Source organism: Leucopleurus acutus, assembly GCF_964270905.1.
Source record: "Leucopleurus acutus genome assembly, chromosome: 4".
NCBI classification, from domain to species: Eukaryota; Metazoa; Chordata; class Mammalia; order Artiodactyla; family Delphinidae; genus Leucopleurus; species Leucopleurus acutus.
The window spans coordinates 70,547,009-70,561,982 of record NC_139146.1 but is presented as its reverse complement, the minus strand read 5'-3'; the positions used below and the strand labels follow the sequence as shown (position 1 = coordinate 70,561,982).

At 42.6% G+C, this 14,974-nt stretch overlaps 1 protein-coding gene across 6 annotated transcripts in view; it reads right to left on the bottom strand.

The window, feature by feature from the left end:
• The window catches only part of ATP10D (ATPase phospholipid transporting 10D (putative)), a 118,170-nt gene that overhangs the window by 5,478 nt on the left and 97,718 nt on the right, over nt 1-14,974 (bottom strand). For all 6 annotated transcript variants that reach the window (XM_082837772.1, XM_082837771.1, XM_082837774.1 and 3 more), the window contains 5 exons: nt 13,337-13,413; nt 12,216-12,341; nt 9,296-9,496; nt 4,560-4,640; nt 3,249-3,353 (listed from right to left, as the gene is read on the bottom strand). In XM_082837772.1, coding sequence (XP_082693898.1) covers nt 3,249-3,353; nt 4,560-4,640; nt 9,296-9,496; nt 12,216-12,341; nt 13,337-13,413 — 590 coding nt within the window. The remainder of the gene's footprint in view (nt 1-3,248; nt 3,354-4,559; nt 4,641-9,295; nt 9,497-12,215; nt 12,342-13,336; nt 13,414-14,974) is intronic.

Genomic DNA, 14,974 nt, shown 5'->3' with positions numbered 1-14,974 from the left:
TGGGGATAATTCCAGGTGGTACAGCTACGAGACACAGCTTGGGTCACTGAGCCACCTCTCAGAGGATAATTTCTCTAGAGCTGTCTGGAACCTTAGTAACTTTACATGAGCAAGAAATAAATCTCTGTATATCACACTATAACCTATCCACCTTCATATCTACATAGAGCTTGCATTATTATTTTTTTTTAATTTTTCTGTAAACTGGCTATCTAATTAAGTAAATTTATTTAGAAAGAAAAGCAGATCACTACCTTAAATGTAATATCAGCATTACCTGTCATAACAGTGATGAGTCTGGGGTCTGATCTGTCTTTGTTACCAAGGGAAATTAGCAACAGTTATCGCGAGAAAAAGTAACAGTTCCAAACAGAATTCTTCTTTGACATAATCTGAAGTATGAGAGAATCACCTTCATGTTGTGCAGTAGTCAGTGTTATTTAGTGCAGTGTACAGTCCCACCTAAAATCACTGTGTATACCATGGTGGTATGTATTACTCTTTTGGGGGAAGACTGCTTTTGTTCGTCATTTTCATTCTCTAGGGCTATAATTCTCAAACAAGACCCAATATTCTCCATTTTCCTCTTAACCTTGCACAGTATTTCTCCAGGGTAGATAGCTTCACAGGAGTCACAAAGGCTGCTCATGTTTTATAAAGATACACAAAATGCTCAGAAAATGTTGGCCCCATTTTTTTTTTTTCTCAAATGCTCTTGCTTCCCACTGAGCCCTCAAATTTTTTTCCTTTAAGAAGCACTTTTGGCAAGTGAGATGTGACTTGATGGAGTTGACTCGTTTAAATAAATGGATGCAGTGAAAGTCAAGGGACGCTGGGTAAAAACTGACAGGGAGGTGGGAGAGGTAGCAAAGGGATGGTGCGCAAAAGTGTGAAGGAACCCAATTCATATTCTCAGAATGACTGACTCTTACTGACAACAGACCTTCAGAGGCCGTGAGCTTTAGCCTTCCCTGGTGTGAGAAACAATTCTTTAATGATGCATCCTTTATAGAGTAGTCACTGTTCTGGGCACCTAGCTTTCACTCCCCTTCTCTTAGTGAAGACACCCAGTGCTATGCACAGTCTTGGTAAAATATTCCTCCTCTCACCAAAGCCTATGGCTGGAGCTAAGGAAACAGAATGCTATCACCAGGGACTGAACCTGGAGCACAATGAATGAGGCAAGAGCAGAGAGAAAATGACTGGGGCCAATTCAGACCAGAGTACCAGCCTGGGAAGCCTGTCCATTGGTTTCTGTTCCCTGATCTCTGCAGCCACTCTGGATCCTCGGGATGTTTTTTTGTTTGTTTGTTTGACCGTGATTTTCAATATATTTTGAATAACTTTTCCATTTGCTCAGGTTAGTCAAAATAGATTGCTGTTGCTCATAACCACTGAACCCAAACGGACGCTTGGCATGTTAGAGCCTCTGGAACACTAATCCGTGTCAGAACTTCAGACACTTCCTTAGGCAGTAGCAAAAGTACCTACATAATTGCTTAAAAATGAAATTCAATAGATATTTAAACAACCCCAAATATTTTAGTTCTAGAATTCTCTTTACTCTTCCCATCTAGTATCTGCAGATATTAACCTTTCACAACACTTTAGGCTTGTAAGGTTTGGTTATAGCAGGTTATAAGCAAAGCAGGTGATGTCAAAAATATTCAGCCCTACTTAAGAAATTATAAATAATCTCAATATATAACTTTGTATAACATTTAAAACTATAACCTCATTCAGGGCTTCCCTGGTGGCGCAGTGGTTGAGAGTCCGCCTGCCGATGCAGGGGACACGGGTTCGTGCCCCGGTCCGGGAAGATCCCACATGCCGCGGAGCGGCTGGGCCCGTGAGCCATGGCCGCTGAGCCTGCGCGTCCGGAACCTGTGCTCCGCAACGGGAGAGGCCGCAATGGTGAGAGGCCCGCGTACCGCAAAAAAACAAAAACAAAAAAAAACCTATAACCTCATTCAGCTATTTCCTGTTTGAAATGCATCACCACCAACACGTTACATATACCCCAAACACTGGTTAGTCATTTAATCACTCATTCATTCATTCAAATATTTTTTGAGCACAAACTGTGTGCCAGTCTTGTCCTAGATACTGGTATACAGTGGTGAACAAAATAAACATGAACTCTGTCCTCAAAGAGATTATAGTCTAATGTAGAAGAGAAACACAAATAGTATAATCACATAATTAAATGAAGAATTATAAGTTATTATTAGGACTATGAATAAAAACAAGAGGATGGTGTGAAAAAATGGATGGTTAGGGAAGGGCTCTTGGGAGAAGCAGCACTTTTTGCTGAAACCTAAAATAACATTTGAGCTGGGTAGAGTACAGGGATCTGAAAGTGGACTAGGAATGCTCCCATCAGAAGACATGGTCTGTGCTAAGGCAGTTTACTTGCCAGACATGGGTGGGATGTTCTTCACTTGCAGAAAAAGGTTTAAAGTAAAGCTCTCTTTATCTGAATCCTTCATTTTAGCTTTACTGTAGAGATACCCTGCAATCATTTTTTTTTTTTTTCTTCTTTTTTTTTTCAGTACAAGGGCCTCTCACTGCTGTGGCCTCTCCCGTTGCGTAGCACAGGCTCCGGACGCGCAGGCTCAGCAGCCACGGCTCACGGGCCCAGCCGCTCCGCGGCATGTGGGATCTTCCCGGACCAGGGCACGAACCCGTGTCCCCTGCATCGGCAGGCGGACTCCCAACCACTGCGCCACCAGGGAAGCCCCCGTGCAATCATTTTCATGAAAAGACTTAACTTTATCATTAAGCTGGTGACTAAGTTCAAAAAGACCTAGTTGTAAATGAAATGAATGGTAAAAATTCCAGAGGGAGAAAAATTTTTTTTTTGTATTATGAGAAAAGCATCCAATCATCACTTACAAAAGTCAGTATACCAGGATTACGGCATTACACCTGTTTTCCTTTTAGTTGAAAGGCAACAGCTTGGTCTTGAAGGATGCTGTCCGTAGAAGTGTAATTGTTTCTCCGGCCTGACTCCCCTCCACTAACCACCCACACCGTGGATACCACCAAGGGGACCAGGCAGGTGTTCTCCACTCTCCCGGGCTGCACATTAACCTCAGCATAACGGCACTCAACGATCCACAAGAGTGCTCGTGGATCACCCTTACTCCTTGGAGTCATTCCTCTTCTTATGACCACTTGTCTTGTAGGCATGAAGACAATTCCCCCAATGAGTTTCAGGCCACTTCAGAGGCAGGAAAACTACTCACCAAACTCTTGCTTTCGATGACCAGATGGAGGAGAATGATGAACAGAGCAGCTGTGTTCAGGGGGTTTCCAAATGTAAAGATGTCAATGTCTGAGCCCTGGTAGGTCTACAAAGAGAGAATAAAAGTTGGTGATCCTGGAGAGTTGCGTACCCTCAGTGGCACAGTATCATCAGTTTCATCACTCTATTCCACGACCCAAGTGAGGACTGAGTCCCTTTCTTCAGTGTTCCTGATAACTGATCATTTAGGATAAACTTGAACGTTTTTAGAAAAAGAGACTCTCTCCCAGACAGGCCATCTAAATTTTGAACTTTTTGGTTGGAATTCCTTTTTATTCTGAATCATAATTCATTTTCCCTGATCCTTTTACGTATACTTCCAACTCTTTGAGGTATAGAGAAAGATCAAATATGTTCCACTTAACAGAGCTGAAAATCTTTGAAGCAGGTACTATGGCTAACCTGAGTTTATACCTCGGTTAAGTAAACATCCACCCCTCTCATACGCGTATGTCTTCAAAGTCCTTAAAGGATTCCGCAAATGACACAATCTTCTGGTCGTTTACAATTCTAGTCATTCTCTTCTAAATACACTTCAGATTGCCTTATCTATATATCTCTTGAAATGCAGTATACCTAGAATATTCTAGCTGGGTAAATTCAAGTAATTTTATTTGAATGAAGAATGAAAATTGTTAACTTAGAGACTATTACCTTTTCGCTTTTTATTACTGAACTTTTGTTAACCATCCATGATCACATTAGTGTTTTCTTCCAGGGAGGAGTGTGTGTGAATGCGCAACTACCTCATGCTGCTTTGTGTTGGCCTAAATTTTTAAACTCATTTACACATTCTCTGCTTAGTCACATTTCTTCCATTCTTTACCTGTATAACAATTTTGTTTTTCTTTTAGTTTTGGGGAGCCTACTTAAATTTAATACTCTGAATGTCATCCTGGTAGAATTAGCCCAGCACTCACTAATAACGGCTTTCATATTCTGACTTTGCCTCTCTGATTCTGACTCAGTTAATTATAAGCCAGGCTTTCAACTTTAAAGTCATTGATGAAAACTATCAAGCAGTACAGGGCTAAAAAAGAGACCCAAGAGGACTCAGCTAAGCACTTCTCTCCAAATTTAACCCATTACCTAACATATTTGGGAGGAGTGTTATAATTTAGTCAGTAAATAATCAACTTGATTATATGAGCAAACTACCCTAATATACCCATTCTATATGCCGATACTGGTGACAGAGTACAAAGGAGTACCATTGATTAACAACAAATCCTTTGAGTGAACAAGGACTTACATAGTAAGGCACAAAGAAGCAGACCAGGCTTTGATAAAAGGCATCCAACAAGGTGATCCAGAAGGTGAGTGGTAAGTGTGCCTGAAAATGAAACAGATATTGGAGAGGGAGTAAGATTAGTAACAGTCAAGCAAGATCAAGGAACAACAAAAGCCAGTACTTGTTTTTGCTTCTCTGAGAGAAAACTCTATTCCTTCATTCTCTCATTCACAAAACAGGTGGGATTTGTAAGTAGTAGTGGAAGAATGAGGGGGTGATAATTGAATGAGATGAGTTCACGGGGGAAAAAAAACCCTGAAGGAACTCTTCTTCAACTCGTATTGCTTTTACCATTGGATCAAACACTGATCAGAAAACACTGTTTCCAAAACTTCTCCAATCCATCCACCTTTATTTCCATTACTCCCTTCATTCCAATTCACCATCAACTCTCTATGAATGATGGGAGAGCCATCTAACTGGCCTCTCTGCTTCCTCTCTCAGCCCTAATCCAATCTTCCCACAGCAGCCAGATGGTTTTAAAAAATGTAAATCAGGTCATGCCATCTCCCTAATTAATCAAACTGACCCCCCTCCTATTCCTCCAATGACTTCCACTGCATTTCCCATACAATCTAAGTTCCTTCCCATGGTCTAGGAGGTCCTGCATGGTCTGCCCATGGAAGCCCCTGCTCTCCAGGGCCACCCACCTGTTCTGTCATTCACCGTCTTCCCTACACACAGACTTCACCCTATTTCTCAAATATGCCAATCCCTTCTTTCCTCAGGGCTTCACCTGCGCTGTCATCTCTGCCAGAAATTCTTCCTGGACCTCCCACATGACCAGTTCCTCACTATTCATATCCCAGCTCAAATATCACTTCCTCATAGAGGCACAGACCCCAGACCAGTCTAAAAGTCATGCCCACTTAATCATTTACTACCATGGCATCCTTAGAAGTCTCTCATCACCATCGGAAATAATCTTATTTGTTTACCTAATGATTTTATGTTTCTCTCAACAGAATGCAAGCTTCATAAAGTGGGACCTGGGCTCTCTTATTCAAGTGATTAAAACAGTGCCCGGTACATAGCAGGTACTCAAGTATTTGTTGGATTAATAAACTATTCTTATATAACTTCTCATGCGCTAAACTGCTTCCTACCAGAAGCTTGTAGAAACAGAGAAAGATCAAGTAGAGATACCAGTCAAGTGACTGAAAACAGGTTTTCAAATAAAAGATAATTCTGATCAAATAGTAATGTGTGTGCAAAAGGATTCTGAGGCTCCATTCAGACCCAGTAGGAAGGATGGAGTGCTACAGTGTATTAGTGATGTCTGCCATGAACAAAAATGACAACACATGTATCATATCCCTGAGCTAGTCTTCCCTTTTCTTAACGTGTTTATAGTCTTATTTCCTTTCAAATGCAAAAAGAAACTGAAATCTTCTTGAAAATGTGTAATTGTCTCCTAAAGCTTTATTAAGTATACAACATCTCCATATAAATTCTTCTGTCCTTCAAGAGATTACACTTAGAAGTTCTACATCTTTTTTTTTCTTTTTTATCTCTTTGTCCTCTGTAAAATCAAAGCAATGAAGATTCATCATTTCCAGTCTACTTTTCCCTGTAGCGTCTTTTACAATTTTGTCATGGGAAATGAGGGACTCTTCTACCTGCCTTTCTTCATCCAAGTGTCCATAAACTCTAAGCAGAAGCACAATCAAATGGTGGAAGAAAATGTGGCAGAGTCAAAGGGGCAACCAAAATGTCACTGGACAAGAGAGAACACTGTCAGGATAAGTTAAAATATAGCTTCATGCTTCTGGGGGAACAGAGGTTGCTCAAAAAACCTAGAGCCAAGAGGTTAACAAGCACACTTTCTCCACAGTAATGTGAGCAAGGGGAATTAGGGGTAGAGAAGGGTCATGGATAAATGAAGGACTGAAGAGATCTCCTGGAAACTGAGAGGGAAAATCTGGACATGAAGTCAAAGCCAGGAAAGAAGGCTGTGTGGGTGATGAGATATGGGTAATAGACGATTGCTTCTTGGAAGGGACGCTCCTGGCTGCAGCCTTCCAGACTCATCTCCTTTCGAGGAGAGAGATGCTATAACCCTGGGAAGTATATTTCATGACACCAAAGACAGGAAATGGCCCAAGCATAAAATAGAATTTGTTTGGAGGCCAAGTTCAAAGGAAGGACAACTCTTCCGGAAGGTAACGTCAATGAAATTAATTACCTTTTATCAATAGCCACATGCTGGGACTCTGCCTGCTTTACCACGTATTATAAAACTGGCCAGCTTAACAGAACAACGTGTGCAAAGGCTTGACAGCAGCGTTCAACAACAGGAAACAATGACCTCAACTCTTCCAAGGGTCAAGACCAATTACAGTCTTCAGGCTGAACAAATGGGCTTTTAAAACACCAAGCTATGAAAACGTTAAAGGTCTGCTTCTACCCCTCTTTCCCCAATGGACTTGGAATTTAACTTAGACCTAGGGTACAGGACAATCGTCATTAATATCAACCACATATTCCTGCACCCTGGCCTTGAGCTTTAAGTCAGATTGGACTTTTTTAGGAAAACCTCATGTGGTTCTTTGATCTGAATGGGTTGGATGATATTAAAGGATTGTAAGGATTTCTTCCTCCCTGGAAGTTGACTTCTCCTCCATGCTGCTCCATGAGCCTAAGGACATTAAATTACCCTCCAGTCTCAAAAGGCAGTTCAACCCATAATAAAATTGGATTGATGAAAATAAATGCATTTTTTTTTTTTTTTTTTGCCGTACGCGGGCCTCTCACTGCTGTGGCCTCTCCCGTTGCGGAGCACAGGCTCCGGACGCGCAGGCTCAGCGGCCATGGCTCACGGGCCCAGCCGCCCCGCGGCACGTGGGATCTTCCCGGACCGGGGCACGAACCCGCGTCCCCTGCATCGGCAGGCGGACTCTCCACCACTGCGCCACCAGGGAAGCCCAATGCATCATTTTAAATTCAGGATTTCCTCGAATTTTTGATTAAGTCTGGAGTTGGGGGTGGGGTAAAAATAACAATATTGAGAGCGCAATCTTACTTAATCCTCACACCATCTCCATAAAGTAAAGAAACTGGAGTACAGGCAAGTTAAATACCTTACCAAGGTCACATACCACTGAAGCAGAATTTAAACTCAGGCTAAACATCACCCATCATTTCTAACGTGTGCTGCTCTGGGTCAGCGTCTTTAGAACAGTGAGGCCAGTCAAGTCCGACCCATGGATTTCTCACGATGGGTCTCATTTTCGTCTCTCCAGTCCTTTTACAGGAAACCCTCCTTCCCAATCCTGTCCATAGGGTTCAGCTCTGTCCTCAGGAATGATCTATGGCCCAGGCCTAGTCAATGAGAAAATGATCTTTCTAGCCACAATGATAAGCACAGGCAAAGGCATGGGACTCAAGCTGGGCCAAGGACTTGTAACCAGCACATTGACAGTTGCTTTAAGACTAATGCTGCTTGTCTACCATTACTCCTGGATTTTGCAGCTACGAGAGCCAATATATTTCCATTTTTCATTAAGCCAATTTGAGCTGGTTTTCTGTCACTTGCAACGGAAAGAGTCCTGACTAACAGAGTCCTTTTCTCAAGGCTAGAATATCTGACCAGATTGACCCCTCAGCTTTGTCCGCTTATACGTGTCTACAGGTTGCTGGTCCACCTCAGTCTCTGTGATCCTGGCAACGTCCTTAGGAGAGCACTTTGGATTTCTGGCCATTAAGCAGCGAAGGGGTGGGGTGGGGGGGTGCACCCAAGGACCAAAGATAGCATCAGTGTTCTTTCTGCAGCACAGCAGGGGATCGGGAACCGGGGTTTACCTGTACCACCCATGAGCTTGGTGACCCAGGCAGATCACTTAAAGTACCTCCCTGTGCCTGACTTTCCTCATCTAGTGTGGATAACGATAGCATCTACCCTGCAGGATCATTTTGAGAAGTAGATTTATGTAAGTTAAGGAATTATAACAGTGCCTGGCATGTAAGAGGCATTACATAAATGTTCATAAGACCATCTCAATGCTGGTTATTAATTTTGTAAAAGACAAATTAGAAAAAAAAAAGCTTTTAAGACAGCTAGCCCAATGAATCGGCAACTACAATACTATAGATAAGAGGAAGTGAGACATAAGGGACATATCAGAGGTGGATGGACAGGACTGAGTTAAGGGGAGGTGCGACATGCGTTCAAGGAGAGAGAACCGTTAAGTTCACAGCACTATTCTGCGTGACAGCAGAACCTGAAGAAGTTAAGTTTGGCTTTAGAACCAGAATAATAAGGGTTCCCACCCTAACTCTGCCATGTTTTAGCTGTGAGGTTTTTGGAAAAATTATTCAGCACCCCCCCTGAAGTTCAGATTCTTTCTCTTAGAATGGGAACAATACCAAGTCCTCTCTCAAAGCGCTTTGTGAAGATAAACGGGACTGGGGACATTTAGTAGTGTGCACAAAAGGCAGCACCGTGGGGTCTAGTAAATATTAGATATTATTAGTTGTAAGGTCTGAGGACTGGATTTCTGCTTATAAATACCTAAGATCTTTCACAGTTTTATTTGTGTTCATCTCAGAAGCGACTGACTTCATAGCTGCTGTGTTAGTAGAGATCTTTGGAAACAAACAGATGAGTCCAATAGTTTTCAATACCCGACAACACTGGAGCTGAGCGGCTTTGACAGCAGCTACGTATCGGTCTCTGTGCGTTTCTGCCATACACCCACCTCTGTCTTCTGGCCGTTCCTATAAAGCTCAGGCAGTCGCATGAGGGTCTCTGCAGACACATCTTTCTCCAGGACACCGTAAATGATGGGAGGGGCGGATGTGAAAAGGAGGTTGAAGAAGATCAAGACCCAGTAGTCAGTCATGGATGTTCCTGAAAACCCACAAAAGAACTGGTACCAGAAAAGGAGGTTCACATAGGCCTAGGGACACAAAGAGGAACATGTGCGTCTTAGAGTCAGCAATGCGTGCTAGGACCGCACACGCCACACGCTGCTGTCCTGAGCCGTGTGATCTCAGCCCCTCCTTTCCTCACTCACAGAATGGAAGACCACAACTTACCTTGCAGCTTTTTTTGGTAAATTAAAACACACACACAGACAATTTACTGTGTGGTGCTGGCACTGTTCTAAGAGCTTTAAAGAGAATACATTTAAATCTAGTAACAACTTGGGAATTACTGTTGTTCCCATTTTACAGATGAGGAAAGTAAGGCACGGAGAGGCTAAGGAACTTGCCCAAAGTTACCTGGCTAACACGTGGCAGAGTCAGTATTCAAATGCAGATGTTCTAGCTCCAGATGAAGAGAATCTAGCCCTGGGCCTGGTATGTGGCAGCCATACAACAAGTGTTCATTCTCTTGCTTTCTGGGTTCACAATTATTTTTTCCTGGTGAAATGGGATGGTGTCGGTTGAGTGGCCAACCATCCCAGTTTGCTTGGGACTGAGGAATTTCCCAGGACATGGTACTCTTACTATAAAAACTAGGACAGCCCCAGGAAAACCAGGACAGGTGGTCATGCTAGAGGCCAGGCACATACATAGTTTCTTATTTTGTCTCACACAGAGTTAAGTCCATGACAGCAAAAGCTCTGTGCCCTGAAGCAAGGCAGGCCACAGGAAAGGTCACTGGGCTTAGAATTAGGGGGTCTTGTTTCAAGTCCTACGGAAACTTCCTATTGACTATATGACTTCAGGTCATTTTAATAACCTCTATGAATTTTGGTTTCTATGTCTGGAAAAGGAGAATTATACGACATCAGGTCTTAGTATCAAGATCCAGTTAGCAACTGCTCATGACCTGAAAAATGCCTTTTTATCGATTTTAATTAATTGATTAAGATATTATTGTTGGCACCATAGATACACTGAAACACCTCAGGATGGGGACCACAATCCTTAGAATAGAGTTTCTTAGTCTAGGGTCCATGGATATGCATTATGCCTCACTCCTGAAAATGTACAGGTTTTAGGTATATGCGGTTTGGGGCACTATTCTGGGGAATGAATCCATAGTCCTTATCACTATCTCAAAAACTGCCCAAGATGCAAGAACCGTAGTCTCAGAAAGCTAAGCTACTCGAATGGCTTCTGATACTGGCCCCATTCTCCATAGTTTACAAACCATTTGTTGTTTGGCTAGGCAAGAAAGAGGCAGAAACAAGTCAGGAGGATTTCAGTGTGAACGGCCATCAGGGTTTACGGAGCAGAACGGCCCCAGGGTCCTTCCTTCCTGGTGATGTTCTCTCTACTAATAAACACCCCCTCTCTCCAACTGCATGGGGCATCTTTTTTTTTTTTTTTTCCATGAGACAAAATTTTAAATACTTAACAACAGTTGGACATTTGTTTTATCATAACGTCCTAGTCTCTTTCTAATATTCGTTAGAAATATGGAGTTAAAAGGAAGGGGGAGAGGATGCAGTGGACTGCATCCTAATAGAAGAGAAGGTAGAAAAATGCAAAGGTATTTTAAAAACCTGGGAGATGAGCTCCCCTCTAAAAGTCATTGACCACTAAGTCCTAGAATTTTAAGTTACAAATCATAGCTTTCCCCAGAATCACACGGACAAGAGATATTATACATTTCAAATATTTTCATACAGTATCAAGGCTTTCTTAAACTTTGACTGAGTGTGCTAATTCCAATTAGGAAAGTACTGAAAGCTTCCTGAAAAGTTCATCTTGCTATAGGGAAAAAAATGCTCCTGCTGACTGACCAACAGACAGACACACATGCATGTACCGATCTAAATTACATATTTGGGATATCCTAAAAATGACCCATTAAAGTCATCTTTTTCCTAAAGATGGCATTTCAACAGAGTGATGTAAATTTCTGTTTACTACTAACTTGCTACATAGACACTTTAAAGACCAAGAATAAATGTGGTCTGAAAATCATGACATATTTACATAATCACCCCACCTAGAAGGGATCTAGGTGAAGCAATCTAAGGTCCACATGGGTTTATGAAAGAGAAAACTGAAATTTAAATGGTTTGCTGAAGATTCGAAGCCAGGAATCCTGCTACTCAAATTCTGCCCTTCTATGAATTACATGGTCAAAAATTAAGTTCCTTGACCAACCAATAGTTACCAAGCACAAACACATTTTACAGGCTTGCCAAAGAATTCTTCCTCTGGGAGTGCTAGCCAGCTACAGCCTAAGGTACTATACTGGGTTTTCATCATATCTGTGTCTTCGATATACCACATGGGACATCCGTCTGGGGATAGCATATATACATATATAGTTTTTATATCTCCTGTAAAATTGAAGAAAACCTTTTCATTCTCCACTGACAGAAAGCATTAAACATTTCCTAATTCTGCTTGTCACAACCTTTTTATGGAAGGTCAAAAACTGGATTCTAAACGAATCAGACAGGGCTTAATTGAATTTAAATGCATAGGGAATAGAAAATGCTAGCAGATGGACAAGCCTAGCAATCTGCTCTCAGCAGCTGAAACACAGCACATTCCCAGATTATTCCTGGTAAGACAGCAGAAGTGCTCCTGGCTGCTCCCCAAACATCAACAAGCAAAGTGAGCTCAGCATCGGGCCCTTCCTCTTCACCCCTTACACAAGCTGGAGTGGAAGGGAGAAGGGAGGGGGGCGAATTTTCTGGAGCTACATACCACGTTCTTGTAGAAAAAATAGAGAATCATGTTGGAAAGTCGGGTATAACACCAGTGCCCGTGGACAAGGAGTAGCTTGCTGAGATGTTTAAACTGGGAAATGGCAAAGTCACTGGCCATCACAGCCTGCAGAGGCAACGGGGAGAGAACGTCACCCTGAGCAATGGAACATGTTAGAACAGACGCAGCATGGCAACCTAACTGCCAGCAGGCTCAGACTGGTCAAATATGTGGTTTAAACCTAAGACCGAAAAAAAAAAAAAAAAAAAACCTTCAAACAAACAAAAACCCACGAATACAGAGCCTTAACGGGTTACCTGGAGTTACCACTCAGTTTTCCAATGTGGTCCAATGAAACAAAACTTCTCTCTGGTCACCGTTCATGATGTAATTTCAGCAAGTGTACCTTCCCCAGAGAGCAGCTCCCTTACCCAGAACTCTGCACATTACAGTGTGCATTTGCTTCTCCTCCATGAGGAGAATGTTAAAAGTATATAGTCGTGACTTCATGTGACTCTGTATAATGTAGCAGGCAAAGGAGGTATTTGAAGTTCTCATCTTTTATGGAGATGTTGTAATTTATCGTTCTCGGGAAACCCTAAGCCTCACGTCCCACTTGCCTTCGACAGCACTAGCTCCATACATGACAAGCAGTCTTCTGGACAAGCTTCTATCTGCATTTTGTGCCTAAAACACTATTCAACACACATGTGCACACACGAAAGTAGGACAATCCCACTTCCCTCATTCTCTCCTATCTTCTCTCCCCCTCTCCCTCTCTCTGTAGGATTTTTAGATATTTCATTCAAATCCTTAGTAGCTCTCATCAGTGTCAAAAGTCATACAGCTATTGCAGTGCTAAAAATATATATCCTATGACTTAGATAAGTTATATATTTTTAAACTGAACAAGTGGGCCACAGAGCTAAAATTACCCAGGGAAATTACCATAATACTCACCCAGTAAGTAATCAGTGAACGAAATGGCTAAACGTCCTGCCACCCACTCCTGAGCTAGCCGCAGACAGCCTCACTCTACCACAGAGATTTGACCATGGAGAATGCTGCCTTTGGATGGGCAGGTCAAGTTCGTGGTGTTTGGGTGCACAACATCCTCTCACCTGCATGCCTTCTTGACCGGAGATCCCTATCCCAACGTCTGCCACTTGTATCATGCTAACATCATTGGCACCGTCACCTTTGTGAAACAGAAGAAAAGGTGAGAAACATATGAGGAGCAAAGAAAAACTGCCCACTGTGCAAATCAACAGTGGCCACTCAAACAAACAAATAAATCCTTCAAAGCTTATCCCATGTCTCCAAGTTGCCTGGAAGCTAGCTAAGCACAAATGCAATGTGGCATCCCACTGCCATCAGGAAGAATTCCATACTCAACACTACCTTAAAGTCCTTCATGCTACAGCCCCTACCTGGACTGACCTCCCCTTTCTCTATGTCACTCATTCTACTTTCAATTTTCCAGATATACCCTACTCCTTCCAGCCCTGCACATGCTGTTTCTCTATTCTTATAACACTGTCCTCATCACCCCTGTCCCACCTTGCTGGATTCCAAGGGCCCTTGCGCTCAGCTTAGATAATCACTTCCTCTGGGAAGTCCTTCTCATGTTCCTTTTAGATTCAATGCCCCTTCCTTAGGCCCCAAGCACCACCCTACGAATCTCTATCATATCTAGCATGGTATTAAGCTTGCTATAGATTTCTTTGTCTTCCCAACACATTGGAAGCTTCTTTAGAGGAGGTATGACATTCCTGCTGGTAACGAACATCTGTTGTTCCCAACTGCCCAGCAACCTTAACTCGTTTTCTGGTAATAGTATCCTGATTTTCCTTGGAAACTCTGAGTCCATGAGTCTCTGAGCCCAAACCACCAGATTTGGGATGGGCAACTGACTCAGGCCTGGACAATTACCATTGCCTGTTCCCTGGCCTCAGTGGTCGGTTCAGAGATGGGCACGTGATTCAGCTGAATTGATAGAATTGACATGTCCGGGGCTCTAGCCTCAGGAACAGATGGATCCAGGGGCTTGAACAATTCACTCATGTATATGCTCATTCAATAAGATAGTTGAACAAAATTTCACCCTAATCCTGATACTTTATTCCAGCAACTTGAGAAGAGGTGCTATCTTTTCTCTCAGGTTGCTAACAGGATAAGATATAAAGGTGGGAATTTTCAGTAGCTGTACCAACACCCTGAGGGGAGATGCTACCTGAGACTGAAAATAATCCAGGTGGAAACAGAGACTATAAGAGATGGCTGAGTTCATCTTGCTAATGTCTGAACTTTGGAGTGTCTCAGAGCTTAATCTCACCCTGTTTCTCTTCTCCACTTACACTCATTTTTTTGGTAATCTCACTGATAATACTATCGGGGCTTTAAATATCACCATTAGACTTACAATTCCCAAATTTATGTCTCTAGCCAATTCCTCATTGCTAAATTCCAGACTTTATCTCCAGCTGCCTACTTGACTCACTGTTTTAGACATCTAATGGATTTCTCAAACTTAACATGTATAAAACCCAACTCCTGCTTACCCGACTCCATCTCAGTAAATGGCAGCTCCGTCCCTCTGTTCTCGAGACAAAACCTTGACGTCCCCCTTGACCCCTTCTATTATATAACATATCCAATCCATCAGCAGATATCAGCAGCTCTTTCTTCAAACCATGTCCATTCTCTTACCACATCCCACCACCTCCTCTGCTCCTACCTGCGCTCGAGCCACAATCATC